General features: G+C 38.8%; 2 protein-coding genes across 2 annotated transcripts; one reads left to right on the top strand and one right to left on the bottom strand.

Moving 5' to 3' along the window:
• Positions 1-478: 478 nt before the first annotated feature.
• Positions 479-4,535, bottom strand: LOC103508559. The gene is made up of 5 exons (XM_026823130.1): positions 4,520-4,535; positions 4,216-4,243; positions 2,439-2,560; positions 2,192-2,254; positions 479-792 (listed from the first exon to the last, which is right to left on the bottom strand). The coding sequence occupies exons 1-5, from the start codon at positions 4,533-4,535 to the stop codon at positions 479-481; spliced, it is 543 nt and encodes a 180-aa protein (XP_026678931.1).
• Positions 4,536-7,150: 2,615 nt separating this feature from the next.
• Positions 7,151-13,819, top strand: LOC103508560. The gene is made up of 5 exons (XM_017443813.2): positions 7,151-8,357; positions 8,719-9,004; positions 11,666-11,788; positions 13,313-13,508; positions 13,622-13,819. The coding sequence occupies exons 1-5, from the start codon at positions 7,292-7,294 to the stop codon at positions 13,817-13,819; spliced, it is 1,869 nt and encodes a 622-aa protein (XP_017299302.1). The 5' UTR covers positions 7,151-7,291.
• Positions 13,820-15,425: the final 1,606 nt, after the last annotated feature.

A 15,425-nucleotide genomic window follows, 5' to 3' on the forward strand; every position in this document is an offset into this window, starting at 1 on the left:
ACCGCCAACCGCAGCACCTATGGTAACCTTGTCACTTTTGTGAATTTGCGTGGACTACATACAAAATTTCAAGTCTCTAGCTCATACCGTTCCCGAGATAATAATAAATTACGCCAAAAAGCGGCAAAATACCGCCAAGCGTTGCACCGACTTTTGTTCTTTGTTACAACTTTTTTGTTCTTTGTTAGTTGTTACCCATATTTATGAACCAGCATTTTGTTCATAAATATGGGTGTTACAGTTTCCTCAATCAAACCTCTTAAAATAAATCAAATTAAATATCAAATTTTTTGTGGTAAAGCAGAGCTTTGTCACCACTTTTGTGGATATCACAGCATTACCAAGCATCTTTTGCAATCAATGTCTATATTTCAATAAATCTTTTTACACTGGTAATGTCGGTCCTGATCTCTACTCTATCAAAGTAGGTGCTCGATTGTACTCACGAGGCTGAGTACACCCCTCAAGGCGAAAAGATCTACTCACAAGGTTTGAGCGGGGTGGACAGGTACGTCTTTTTGCCGGCAGCATTCACGCCCAGCGTTTCCTCGCTCCCGGGCAACACTTTCTTGGTGGCCCGACTCTTATTACTGGCGGCATAGTACGCTCCGCTCCCGCCCAGTGAGGATGGCTTGGCGGGCTTGTCGGCCAGGGTCGGGTTGGAGGCTAGGCCGGGAATGATAGAGCCTACGGAGGAGGGAGGGGCAGGCGCGTCCGAGGCGGGAGGGGGGTTGGTGTCGGGGAAAGTGATCGAGTGGGGCGGGGCCTTGCTGTTTAGCACCGAGTCCGCACCTGGTGACGGGTGAAAGAATTACGTTTAGTAGACAGCCTGGTTAGCTTGAAAGGGGCTGCTTTATGAGCGCTCGATTGCGAGTTCGATTTCCGCCCGGACAGTATGTAGGAATGGAGCAGTTGCAAATGGGTAAAAATTATTAATAAAAGGTCGATTCCTACGTAAAAAGTTGTGAAAAATGTAAATATGAGGCCGAAACTCCGAAAAAGTAACTTTAAAAGGTCGAAAATTCAACTTTTAATTGCCGTTCTAATGAAAAAAAGTTAAAAGAGTTGTGACGTCAGATTTCACGTCAAAATGCGCAGAAACGTTTGCGCACAAACAAATGAAGCGGGAGTCGAAAATTATGACGTCATCGCTTACGGGAGCGTATGCCGTGACGTCAAAGTTCACGATTAACCGGTATTTTTTAAATTTATGTCGGGCTCTAGAAGTCGTAGAAGAAAAAGAAAAAATTCGTTGGTCCTCATTTTTCCTGCTCTATGACTTTGCAATATCATCCAAGTAATAATAATAATAGTGCTTATTTATACTGCTCGCATAGGACTGAAAAGTCCCTTTACTCCAGCAGTAGGCTACTACTATTATTGACAAGCAGATAATATTACAGTACAGACCTTGTAGTCATTTCCCCGTCTTAGAGCGTCTGCCTTGTAAGCGCTAGGTCGCGGGTTCGATTTCCGCCCGGGACGAACTTTATCCAAAACTGATGAAGTTCGTTCTCGGAACGGCTGGCTTTCTCCTATCCTATCAATTCCTGTCTTGCTTTTCTCATCGATTTATGGGCGATAAGACCTCAGAAGTTACAGTTCTCTCTGTCAAACCACTTTAAGTAAAAATAATGTAAAAAAGTGAAAAAAAAAGCGTTATGAGCCAGACTAGTTAGCTTGAAGTGTAGCGCATCCGCCTTGCATGCTCTATGCCCTTGTAGTCAAAGGACTAAAAAATAATAATAAATAAATAAACTCACCTGAACTATCCAGGGGTATGAACTTCCTCGCTAAGGTGACAATGTCTCCCTCCTCACAACACTGCCCGCAACTGATCTATTGTAGGAGAATCGAGCAGAATCAATCAAAGAAATAAATAGCCAGATTACGTATATAGTCCAGAGAGCTTGGAAGATAGCGCGCATGCCTTGTAAGCGCTAGGTCGCGGGTTCGAGTCCCGCCCGATGCGAACTTTATCCTTAATAGATACGTAAGGGTCTGTTCGCAGAAGAGCTAGCCTTCGCATATCCTGTCCTCCTTTTTGATAACCCAACCTTTAGGGCTGTTTGTTCCTACACCCAAGCGTCAGAGTGGGCTTTTTGTGTTTGATGACTTCTGTTAACAACCGTATATGTATCTTTGTGAATAAATAAATAAAAGTACAAAATTCAAACAAAATTGTCCTCACCTTCGAAGGCAAACGGTGATACTGTAGAGGACAAGGATCGTTTGGGTCTCAACTCGTCAACACCATTCTCATCAGCCGGTAGTAGAATAAATAAGCACTATTATTATTATGACTTCTGTTAACAACCGTATAACTTTGTGAATAAATAAATAAAAGTACAAAATTCAAACAAAATTGTCCTTACCTTCGAAGGCAAACGGTGATACTGTAGAGGACAAGGATCGTTTGGGTCTCAACTCGTCAACACCATTCTCATCAGCCGGTAGTAGATAAAGTTCCAGAGGTACTGAAGAGCTCAAATCGTGACCGCCCACAGTATGGTACGCATATCCTGCAACAGGGAATAAGAGGGAAATTAGAAATATTTGACTAACTAATAAAAAAAGCGTTGGGTCGCGGGTTCGATTCCCGCTATTTTTATCCCAAAAAGATAAAGTTCGTTGTTTGATAAAAAGATAAGGAACGGCTGACTTTCTCCTATCATGTCCTTTGTCCTCGTCCTCTCTTTGATACGATAAGATCTCCGCTGGTACAGTTCTCTCTATCAAACCTCTTTGATACAATAAGACCTCCGCTGGTACAGTTCTCTCTATCAAACCTCTTTGATGCGATAACCCAAAAGGATAAAGTTCGTTGTTTGATAAAAAGATATAGCTGCCTTTTGGTTCTCCTTATCAAGTTAAAAAAAGATAAGGAACGGCTGACTTTCTCCTATCATGTCCTCGCCCTCTCTTTGATACGATAAGACCTCCGCTGGTACAGTTCTCTCTATCAAACCTCTTTGATACGATAAGACATCCGCTGGTACAGTTCTCTCTAACAAATCTCTTTGATACGATAAGATCTCCGCTGGTACAGTTCTCTCTATCAAACCTCTTTGATACGATAAGACCTCCGCTGGTACAGTTCTCTCTAACAAATCTCTTTGATACGATAAGATCTCCGCTGGTACAGTTCTCTCTATCAAACCTCTTTGATACGATAAGACCTCCGCTGGTACAGTTCTCTCTATCAAACCTCTTTGATACGATAAGACCTCCGCTGGTACAGTTCTCTCTATCAAACCTCTTTGATGCGATAAGACCTCCGCTGGTACAGTTCTCTCCATCAAACCTCTTTGATACGATAAGACCTCCGCTGGTACAGTTCTCTCTATCAAACCTCTTTGATACGATAAGACCTCCGCTGGTACAGTTCTCTCTATCAAACCTCTTTGATACGATAAGACCTTCGCTGGTACAGTTCTATCAAACCTCTTTGATACGATAAGACCTCCGCTGGTACAGTTCTCTCTATCAAACCTCTTTGATACTATAAGACCTTCGCTGGTACAGTTCTATCAAACCTCTTTGATACGGTAAGACCTCCGCTGGTACAGTTCTCTCTATCGAGCCTCTTGAAAAAAAAAAAAAAAAAAAAAAAAAAAAAAAAAAAAAAAAAAAAAAAAAAAAATTCTCTCTATTAAACCTCTGATACGATAAGACCTCCGCTGGTACAGTTCTCTCTATCAAACCTCTTTGATACGATAAGACATCCGCTGGTACAGTTCTCTCTATCAAACCTCTTAAAAAAAACGAAGATAAAACTGTAAATCACCAAGTAAATACATAACACCTAATTAATATTTTATTCAAGTTGTGTTGCAATTTCTGGTTCATTATATGATCCCATCTCAATGTACTGATGGTAGATATTGATAAGTACCTAACAAATGCACAAGGTACCTGAGTATCTGTATTCGGCATTAGACAAAACCAGTTGTTTATGCAATTCAAATTTTATGTACTTAACAGAACAAACATTTTGTCACTAAGTAGGTACTTCAGCGAAGAAGTATTATAGCAAGCAAGAGCAATTCAAATTTTATGTACTTAACAGAACAAACATTTTGTCACTAAGTAGGTACTTCAGCGAAGAAGTATTATAGCAAGCAAGATATCATTGCAGTAATGATCAGAATAGCACATTAAGTAAGTACATAAGTAATATAATATCGCATACTTATATCATATCTAGAACATTACCTCAGAGGTACAATGTTGGACTCGTAATCTGGGGAGCAGGGGTTCGAGTGACGGTAACGGTCTGGTAATCAGAAGGACGTGGGTTCAATACAAGCCTATATGTAATTTTATGCTCAACATTTAGCGGGTATTTGAGAATTCGACCAAAATAATAGTAGTAGACTATTGCTGGGGTAAAAGGACTCTAGAACAGATATCTGTGTTTTTCTCTCTCCTTCAATCTTTAATAACCTTGTCTAGCAGTCAGACTTTGACAAATAGGTATGTACTCATAATGATGATAATTTTGGCGAAAATTGGCAACCTTGGATAATGTACATTGTACAGCTATTGAAAAATAAAGGGAGGGAGGGGGGGAGACTTATAAATAAGTAATAATAATGATAATAATAATAATAATAATAATTCATCTCAATGTACTGATGGCAGATTTAAGCTAAGTAACAATTGCACAAGGTACCTGAGTATCTGTATTCGGCATTAGACAAAACCAGTTGTTTTATGCAATTCAAATTTTAAGTACTTAACAGAACAAACATTTTGTCACTAAGTATGTACTATGTACTTCAGCGAACAAGTATTATAACAAGCAAGATATCATTGCAGTAATGATCAGAATAGCACATTAAGTAAGTACATAAGTAATATCGCATACTTATATCATATCAAGAACATTAGCTCAGAGGTACAATGTTGGACTCGTAATCTGGGGAGCAGGGGTTAGAGTGACGGTAACGGTCTGGCAATCAGAAGGACGTGGGTTCAATACAAGCCTATATGTAATTTTATGCTCAACATTTAGCGGGTATTTGAGAATTCGACCAAAATAATAGTAGTAGACTATTGCTGGGGTAAAAGGACGCTAGTTCTATTCCAACAGAACAGATAGATATCTGTGTTTTTCTCTCTCCTTCAATCTTTAATAACCTTGTCTAGCAGTCAGACTTTGACAAATCGGTATGTACTCATAATGATGATAATTTTGGCGAAAATTGGCAACCTTGGATGATGTACATTGTACAGCTATTGAAAAATAAAGGGAGGGGGGAGACTTATAAATAAGTAATAATAATAATAATAATAATAATAATAATTAATCTTGTAAGGGCAGAAGAAAAATACTTATTATGCCCAGATCAAGTAAGTATAAAGAGAGGTTATGTTAAGTTATTTTAGAGAGTTAGAAGAGATGAATTCGTCAATCCTATATTTGAAAGAGTTTGTTGTAGGGGCAACCTTCAAGAGAATGAACCAATGCAAACAGATACCTTGCTAGATAAAACTACCATGGGTGAGCTTGAAAACAAACAAACAGAATCAAACAACTGTCCTGCTGATTTCGAAATCCAAGAAACCAGCTCACAAACAAACGACAAAACCTGCATCGAACCTGACCCTAATCCATTTTCAAGAGAATGAACCAATGCAAACAGATACCTTGCTAGATAAAACTACCATGGATGAGCTTGAGAACAAACAAACGGAATCAAACAACTGTCCTGCTGATTTCGAAATCCAAGAAACCAGCTCACAAACAAACGACAAAACCTGCATCGAACCTGACCCTAATCTCATAGAGGAACAACTTCTCACACAGAACACCCAAAAGCTTTCCAAACACAACTTGAAGATTGTCATTTCGAATATAGAAGGGGATGACTACGTTCATCTGGAAAGATTCATCGATGTGTTCAATCCTTTCATTGATAATGATGTCAATCAGCAGACTAATTTTCTCATTGTGGGTGTAGATAGTGAGAATAAAGTGCTAAGGAGAACACCCAAGTTCTAGAAGGTGTGAAAGGAGCTTGTCTTTATTTACTCCTTTCACCCCCTTAGCCTTAATTGATGGTGTGAAAGAGCTTGTCCTTAATTTCTCTTTTCACCTTTAATTATTTATTTTGAAGGTGTGAAAGGAGCTTGTCATTATTTACTCCTTTCACCCCCTTAGCCTTAATTGATGGTGTGAAAGAGCTTGTCCTTAATTTCTCTTTTCACCTTTAATTATTTATTTAATTAATTAAAAAAAAAAAGGAACATGTTAGTAGATCTGACAACAATGTCTTGAAATAATATGTAAACAATGATTTTAGATTTTGAAATAAATTCGTGATGGCGGATCGCCGTTGTTAGTAGATCTGACAACAATGTCTTGAAATAATATGTAAACAATGATTTTTGATTTTGAAATAAATTCGTGATGGCGGATCGCCGTGTTACTGATTTAAAACCTTTGACTTTTACTTTTTATTCCCTACCCAAGTCCCTAAACAGCAACAATACCATCACAAATACTGCAATGTTTTCGCAGTGGTGGCCTCATGGATTTAGTGGCTTAGGAGCTCCATTTTATCCCGATATATTCAATAACCTCAAGCTGAATGAGAAGAAAACTTTAGAAGATGTTTTAAAGGCGTTTGATGAATACTCTGATCCTGTGAAACATGAATGTATGGAAACATTTACCTTCAACAAACTGGAACAGGTAGAAGGGCAGGATTTCAAAAATTTCCTCAATCCTAATAATAATTATTTATATTTTTTTATTAATCTCTTCCTCTTGTGTTTCAGGAACATTATGTCCAAGCTGTGAGTTATCCAACCTCTCTCTTGATCCAACCTTGAACAAATTCACCACCCTGGTAAAAAATATTCAATTTGATATAGAAAACAAACCAACTGACAGAGATGTGTTCTTGAGGCCATCTCTCAATACAAATGGACTGAACTTTTCTGTTTTTTAATTAATCACGCGACTCACATTGGTATTGTGTGACGACAGGTAGTAGGTACCTACCTACCTGTAATACCTGTATAAACCTAGTACCTATACAGTCTGGCTGGGGGACTTTAGACAGGGAGTAGACCAGCTTAGTCTGGCTGGGTAACTTTATAAACAGGGAGTAGACCAGCTTAGTCTGGCTTAACACCTGATTCACCAGGCAAGATAAGCGGGAATAGACTGATCAATATTTGTAATAAAAGCAATCAGAGTACTCAGACAGATGTTAGTTTCAGGCCATTTGATAATGTTTCGTTTGTAGTCAACAAAGATCTGAATGATTCTAATGACAGAATGGGGCATTTAGAACCAATAGAAACTGGAGAAGAAATAATCAAAGAAGATAAGAGATGTCTTCCAAGTATTCAAATGGAATCTCAAAACCATCTTGACAAATGTGAAGGTGGTCAACAAAACCCAACCCATAATCACCAACAAGAAGCAGATTTTGCTGACTCCCATGAAACCAACTTCTCACTCAATGAAGACAATACTACAGCCAACGTTGATAAAATCCTAACCAAAAGCCAAGAACAATTCATTGAGACTGAAACTGAAGTGATAGAATCTTCAGTGAATGATTTACTCCTACCTAAGAGGAATAGCTCCTCACCCCTTCTGTTCTCTCAAGAAACCAAAGATGTTGAAATGGGTGAGCCAAGTGATGATGAATGTGTCAATGCAACACCACCCAGAGAATTCGAAAGCACTTGCACCTGGCGAAAAGAAAAGGAAGTGTCGAAAAGTGTAGCTGTGATCAGCTCAGATGAAGAAATGACAATTGATAGAGAGAGCACGAAATGGAATGATGAGAAGGAAATTAATAAAACAGACAAGGATCCAAAAGACACAAATATTAACCTTCAAGAGAATGAACCAATGCAAACAGATACCTTGCTAGATAAAACTACCATGGATGAGCTTGAGAACAAACAAACGGAATCAAACAACTGTCCTGCTGATTTCGAAATCCAAGAAACCAGCTCACAAACAAACGACAAAACCTGCATCGAACCTGACCCTAATCTCATAGAGGAACAACTTCTCACACAGAACACCCAAAAGCTTTCCAAACACAATTTGAAGATTGTCATTTCGAATATAGAAGGGGATGACTACGTTCATCTGGAAAGATTCATCGATGTGTTCAATCCTGTGATTGATAATGATGTCAATCAGCAGACTAATTTTCTCATTGTGGGTGTAGATAGTGAGAATAAAGTGCTAAGGAGAACACCCAAGTTCTTGAAAGCGATATCTCTACATGTGTGTATAGTTAATGTGGATTATGTGAGGCAGTGTTGTGAGGAGGGAGACATTGTCACCTTAGCGAGGAAGTTCATACCCCTGGATAGTTCAGGTGAGTTTATTTATTTATTATTGAGCATGCAAGGCGGATGCGCTACACTTCAAGCTAACTAGTCTGGCTCATAACGCTTTTTTTTCCACTTTTTTACATTATTTTTACTTAAAGTGGTTTGACAGAGAGAACTGTAACTTCTGAGGTATTATCACTCATAAATCGTTGAGAAAAGAAAGACAGGAATTGATAGGATAGGAGAATGCCAGCCGTTCCGAGAACGAACTTTATCAGTTTTGGATAAAGTTCGTCCCGGGCGGAAATCGAACCCACGACCTAGCGCTTACAAGGCAGACGCTCTAAGACGGGGAAATGACTATAAGGTCTGTACTGTAATATTATCTGCTTGCTTTTTCCTCAGGTCTGAACGGTCCCATCAAAAGCTACCTCTATCAGACCTCATCTCTCCTGGACAACTTTGTCTTCTATTCCATGGAGGAAGACGAATACTTGCGGTCTCTCCTCGAGTTTATCATCATTCACAACGGAGGTGTCATCATTGCAGACCACAAACTGTTCAAGGCCTACAGAGGGGAGAGTACCCAGGGTGGAACCACCCGGGGAGATGGGTTCAAGAAAGTGATTCTATACGGGGAAACCCAAGCTGGGACGATGACTGAGGTGAATAAGATGAAGCTGTTCACCCTGTAACTTTATAAACAGGGAGTAGACCAGCTTAGTCTGGCTGGGTAACTTTATAAACAGGGAGTAGACCAGCTTAGTCTGGCGGGGGGGGACTTTTAACAGGAACCTACCTATTAGAACAGCTTAGTCTGGCTGGGGGGACTTTAAACAAGGAATATACCTATTAGAACAGCTTAATAGTCTGGCTGGGGGACTTTAAACAGGGAGTAGACCAGCTCAGTCTGGCTGAGGTACCTACTTTAATCAGAGAGGTTATCACCCTGAAATTTTCCTTGATAAAGAAATACCTAGCAAAGGTTGAGTGCGAAGGACATCCACTCGTAAAAATTTTGTAGCCAAAACCAAATGTCAGCTCAAATCAATCACATTAGTTAGGGCTGATTGAGAGGCTGACAAAAAACGCCGGCTCGTATGTAAACCTACCTACCTACGAGCCCACGTAGTAGGTACATGTAGGTAGGTACCTATCACAGGTCGTTTCACATGAAAAGTGACATGAAATTTAACATCTTTGTGCTGTGTAGGTTACCTAGGTAATAAAGTCTTAAGAAGAAAAATCACAAGGAAATTTTGAAAATAACATCAGGAAAATTTGAAAATTGACTGACATATAGGTAAGTAGGTAAGTTCCAAGATACTTTGCCTAGATTTCTATGACAAAACCGGTTCCTACCGAAGTACATATCTCTACTATAGGCTGCGTGGTGGTGGGTGGGTAGGTAGGTAGGTGCCTTACTACAATTTTTGCATTGGTTAATATAGGTAAGTAATTATAAGCAGCTGAGGAAGGTCCTAGAGATATTTTGCAGTCACAGAGGGAAAATGAAAAAAAAAAAAAAAAAAAAAAAATGGCCCCCCCCCCCTATTACATTAAGTCGGACAGTTTCTAAAAGTTTCACCTATTCGGCTAGAATCGCGGGTGTAAAATCACATGGGATCAACTATTCACTGCTTATTGGTAACGGTTCACAAATAAAAGGGAAAATTTGTTGAACAGGGCTGAGTATCGAACCCGCAAGTGTCTCAACTGTAAGTCAGTGTAGAGTGCTAAAAGTAGCCACCATTCGATTCCGCGTGAAAAATCACATGGGATTGAACTATTCACTGCTTTTTTGGTAACGGTTCACGAATAAAAGGGGAATTTAGTCGACACCAAGGGAAGTATCGAACTCCGCCGAACTTGTCCAACCTATAAGTCAGCATAGTACTGAAATTAGCACCCATTCGATTCGGCGTGAAAATCACATTGATTAGAATAATCCACTGAATGACAAATGTTTCTGACCTCTGTCACGTTTATACGAATAAGGGTTAGCAAACAATGACTCTGGTTAATATCAGGATTGTCATGGATGACAATCCGATTATTTTATATATTCTTTGTCAGCATACGGGATAGCATACAAAATTTCATCGGCTTTACGACATACCGTTCTTGTGATCTTTTGTTCACATCATTTCCGCTGAGCGCCAAAAGCTGATCTTCATCATTGAACAAATTCAATATAAACTGATAAAACGTAGGTCTTGATTTCCCAACATTTTTTTTTTTTTTTTTTTTTTTTTTTTTTTTTTTTTTGTGAAAAACAAAAAATAAAGACGGGGGGGGGAAAACTCCTTTTTTTTTTAAAAAAAAAAAAAAAAAAAAAAAAAAAGATCTGACTCATTGACTGAGTAATTCACTCACTCTAACACATATCTCTACAGCTCTACAACAATACCATCAATAATAGAGAATCAGTAGCTGGTAGCTACCTACCTACTAACTAATAAATTGATGCTATATTAATACAAATAATGTAGGTACCTACTATGAGTGTACCTATAGGTAGTTAGGTATCTAAGATATGGTACCTACTACCTAGGCACCTAAAGTATATGGTCAAGGCAAGCACGTTTGGTTTAACGACCAAAAGATGAATTTTAATTCCGACTGTAACATAAGGTCATCTGGCTGTTTACTTTACACAAACTTTGAGCTCTAAAGACCTCAGTAGAGGAGAAGTAGGGAAATCAGAATTTGATAAAGTTTAGTACGTATCGGTTACATTTTATGTTTGTATTATGTATTAATTTTATTATTACATAATAGGTGTTTAATATTTACAGTATTTTACAGCGTTTTTGTTGGTTGTGTAGGTAAATGTATAGAATGTATCATAGCTGTTGTAATTATGTAGAAATAATAATACCGAAATGCATCAGTTTGGTCGTAAACAAAATAAAATTATATGTAGGTACCTTTTCTCTCACTAGGTAGGTACTCTGTAAAAAAAAAAAAAAAAAAAAAAAAAAAAAAAAAAAAAAAAAAAAATCCGATTTTGAAAATTTGGACCGATTGCAATACTTTCATTACTAGTATAGCTCCGCTATACTGTAGTAATAGAAAGTAATAAAAACTTTGAAGAAAAAGTTGAATGTCTAGTAAATTTCAAGGATAGAAGTCAGGATATCAAATCTGGGTCATTGACCTTGTAGCCCTTGCACACATTCCTGCCAAGGTCGTCCATGGAGGTTTATGAAAATCGTTCGCATCAAAAGTGAAGCTTAGATTTTCGCGGCCATTTTGGTTGACCTTACGAGAGATTGACTTCATGCTCTTATTTCCAAAATGAATTGTTTTACCCTTTATAAAACTAGACTTACCTATTTTATGATTACAGAGGGGAGAGAACCCAGGGTGGAACCACCCAGGGAGATGGGTTCAAGAAAGTGATTCTATACGGGGAAACCCAAGCTGGGACGATGACTGAGGTGAATAAGATGAAGCTGTTCACCCTGTTGATGTGAGGAAAAATTAACTATTAACATTTTATCGCTGAAAAATTTATGTCTCACTTTGACAACTTGTTCGACTGTTATCCACTATTTTCAGCCTCCTTGACGTAGTTAGAAAACCCGCCACAAGGCAGCGCTCAAATCTTTTGTTTACAAATTTTGATTTTGAAAACTTGAATGGCGGGAACCGGTGATTTTTTCTGAGTTAGGTACCTACCTATTCTGTGATTTTCTTTATTCGTTGAATAAAAATTCCAATAATTCTTGCTTTTTATTCTTGTCAGTAATGTCAGTCTTCCTGTTTAAGCGGAGAAAAAACCAACTAGACCCAAACATTCTGTGAAAGAAAGGAAAGAACTCAAGACTTCAGGGAAATAGAAATGTTTGGAAAACTCACCCGAGCCCATGGACTTTTTGTTTTCCCTGCCTGTTGAAATCTTGGAAATTGATAAACTCTGAGATCAACCATTATCACATTGGTCTGTAAGTTAGATTGCCTTTATGGTGAAATTCCAATTTCCCAAGTAACCAATTAACAATTCACCTAGGTAGTATTTTAATAGTCAACCAATGCTAGGTAGATAATCAATTTCAATTGAAAAGATGGTCCCAGCCTTTTAGGAGGTTCAAGATAAGGCCTACTGTTTAATGTCAGGAGTCAGTAACCTTATTTTTAAGGCATGGGAACAAACAACCCAGTAATAGGCTGATTGATTGGTGATCCATTTTTTTCTTTGTACCTACCTAAGCAAAGATTTGTGTGAGTACAAAATGCACTCATGCTTCTGTGGTCACAGGAACTCAATATGACACTGCTGAAAGACACACCTGCATTCACAGGTGTAGTGTTACTGATATCTGCTATATGCAATAATGGTACTTGTGCAGAAGTCACGTCCGTGGAATATTGCTACCAAGGAACTGGCACAAACAAGCAGTGACCAGTGTTATTATAGGGTTAGGTTAAATGCAAGAAGGAGTTTTCGCAATTAGAGCAGTGATTAGTGTTATTATAGGGTTAGGTTAAATACAAAAAGGAGCCTTTCTTTTCCATGGACGTGACTTCTGCATAATTACCGCAATAACCAATTAATTGTTCTTATTTGTTTGAGAAACTGAAGCATTAAGTAAACTTTGATAGGTCCCTAGCACACCTATGAGAGTTGAGTAGATAACTACCTACTAGACACTCAAGAGATCATTCTCTGAAGATTTTTTTTTTTTTTTTTTATTATTTGGAGGCTTCATTGAACAAAGCTTGTGATGTCAACTCAGATTTGACACTTCCATTAGCTTTCCACAGAACTCACACAGCTTCATCTTCCTTGAACTGATCTGTTCCGTACAAACCTTTGTATACAACTAGGTTAAAAATTAAGAAACAGAGATGGTTACACCTACAAGAATTAAAGGCAGTGTTGCCTCGAGGCTCAAGCTGTTCATTCTTTCTATGACAACATTTACGTCTGTAGTTGTTCTGATATACACCCAATATGTAAGCATATTAATAAATTCCATTCTTCCATTAACAGAGATGTGCCTTGCCCAATGGTTGAAAATACTAGAGAAACAAATGAAGTCAAATTGTATACAGCAAATGATACAATTTCAAATGAACCATCTGTTAGTAGTACGGTGTCTTCTCAAAGTAATGCATATCAAAAACTCAAGATGAACTTGCCAAAGCTCATGCAGATGGTGAATAATGAAACTATTCCAGAACATTTGGTGTCAACTGTGTCAATGGAAATTTGTGATATTGTGACAAAATGTTCTTTACTTGCTGGAAGCTGTGACAGTCTTTCACAGCTGTCACACAAGTGATTAATGCACTTGTGTAGAAACTAGAGGCTGTGTTGAAGGAAAAAGATGAGCTCACCATGGCAGAGAGCTCTAGAGGGAGTCTACTCCTAAGAAATGATCCAGCCTCCTCAACTGCTCAGTCTACAGCATACGAGACAGATGAGAAATGCACTTGTGTAGAAACTAGAGGCTGTGTTGAAGGAAAAAGATGGGCTCATCATGGCAGAGAGCTCTAGAGGGAGTCTACTCCTAAGAAATGATCCAGCCTCCTCAACTGCTCAGTCTACAGCATACGAGACAGTTAATGCACTTGTGTAGAAACTAGAGGCTGTGTTGAAGGAAAAAGATGAGCTCATCATGGCAGAGAGCTCTAGAAGGAATCTACTCCTAAGAAATGAACCAGCCTCCTCAACTGCTCAGTCTACAGCATACGAGACAGATGAGGAGATCCTGGAACAGGAAACCTGGACCACCCAGGAATCAAGGAATTCATTTATTCAATTTACCAATGTTATTTGTGTAAAGGCCACACACAAATGGAGTGTGATTCAGTTCATGCTGCAATTGGGAGAAAACTGAAAAATAGAGAAGTGCATACTCCTGGCGAAGTGCATTGCTGTCACTAGGGAGGCAAGGGAGAAACCTTTCCCATACAAGGCTGTAGATATTGAACATACTTTCTTTCTTGACTATACAGAGCCCAAGAGGGAAATATATAGCTCAATTAGACCTGGGAAGGTGGCATCTGATCCAACAGTGAACGATGTTGTGAACTACAAGTTATTATTATTATTAATCGTATGGTATGTTGTATTTTGCATCAAAAAACACAAAATTTGAGAAAAAGGTTTTAAAGACTAGTCTCCAGTCTTTCTTACTGCTTTCTCTTCTATTACAGGAGATAAATCCAGTTTGCAACCATTACCATTTCTTGTCATTTATGTGTGTTGATACATTACAGTGTTTACAAAACATTACTGCAACGCTTGCATCTTTCGGCGCCAACAACAGTAGCTGTTCATCTTCTTTTATTGTTATCTTTATTTATGTTCTGTTGTCAGTATGCGTCCTCGAAAGAAGCCTCGCGTGCGTAGAAAGAGGACACAGAATTATCGCCGCGCTAACCGGACCTACAGGCCTATGACATCATACACCGTTAATCCAACAGGACGAAGCGTAAAATCTGCTTCGACACTACAGGGATCTACGGTCTTCGCCACAAATGTTACAATTACAGGCCTATGGCATCATACACCGTTAATCCAACAGGACGAAGCGTAAAATCTGCTTCGACACTACAGGGATCTACGGTCTTCGCCACAAATGTTACAATTGACAAGAAGACCCAAATATACAACGGAACTGCCTCAGGTTTTGGATTAGTGGTGAGGGTGACTCCCTTACATCTTCTAGTTGCCTCGAATCGAGTGGAGCATAGCACGGTTGGAAGCCTACGTACCAATGTTACCGCCGTATCAATGAGGAACATAAATTTTAGAATTTCATCTCCAGTTGACGTTTCTCATATTGATGGAGTGATCTCTGCTGCTTTTGTCCCATTTCGGACTGATAGGGATGAGGAGTTGTGGAAAACCCGCCAGTATATGCCATCGCCCCAATATATGATTGGCTTACCAGGAGTACGGACTGGACGTCTTTCTCAACCAATATCTGTTGGGACGTCTTTCACTTTCCGCGACCGCCCTGGACGAAACATTGGGCTTGATACGCAAGAAAGGAGAAACATCAGCAGCAAATACAGTTTGACAAAGAGCTGAATTCGAAAAGATTACAAGAGGCTGATTTAAGAATACAAGAGGCTGATTTAAGAAAACAAGAGGC

The sequence above is a fragment of the Diaphorina citri genome, unplaced genomic scaffold (assembly GCF_000475195.1).
Source record: "Diaphorina citri unplaced genomic scaffold, Diaci psyllid genome assembly version 1.1 scaffold409, whole genome shotgun sequence".
In the NCBI taxonomy this organism is placed as follows: domain Eukaryota; kingdom Metazoa; phylum Arthropoda; class Insecta; order Hemiptera; family Psyllidae; genus Diaphorina; species Diaphorina citri.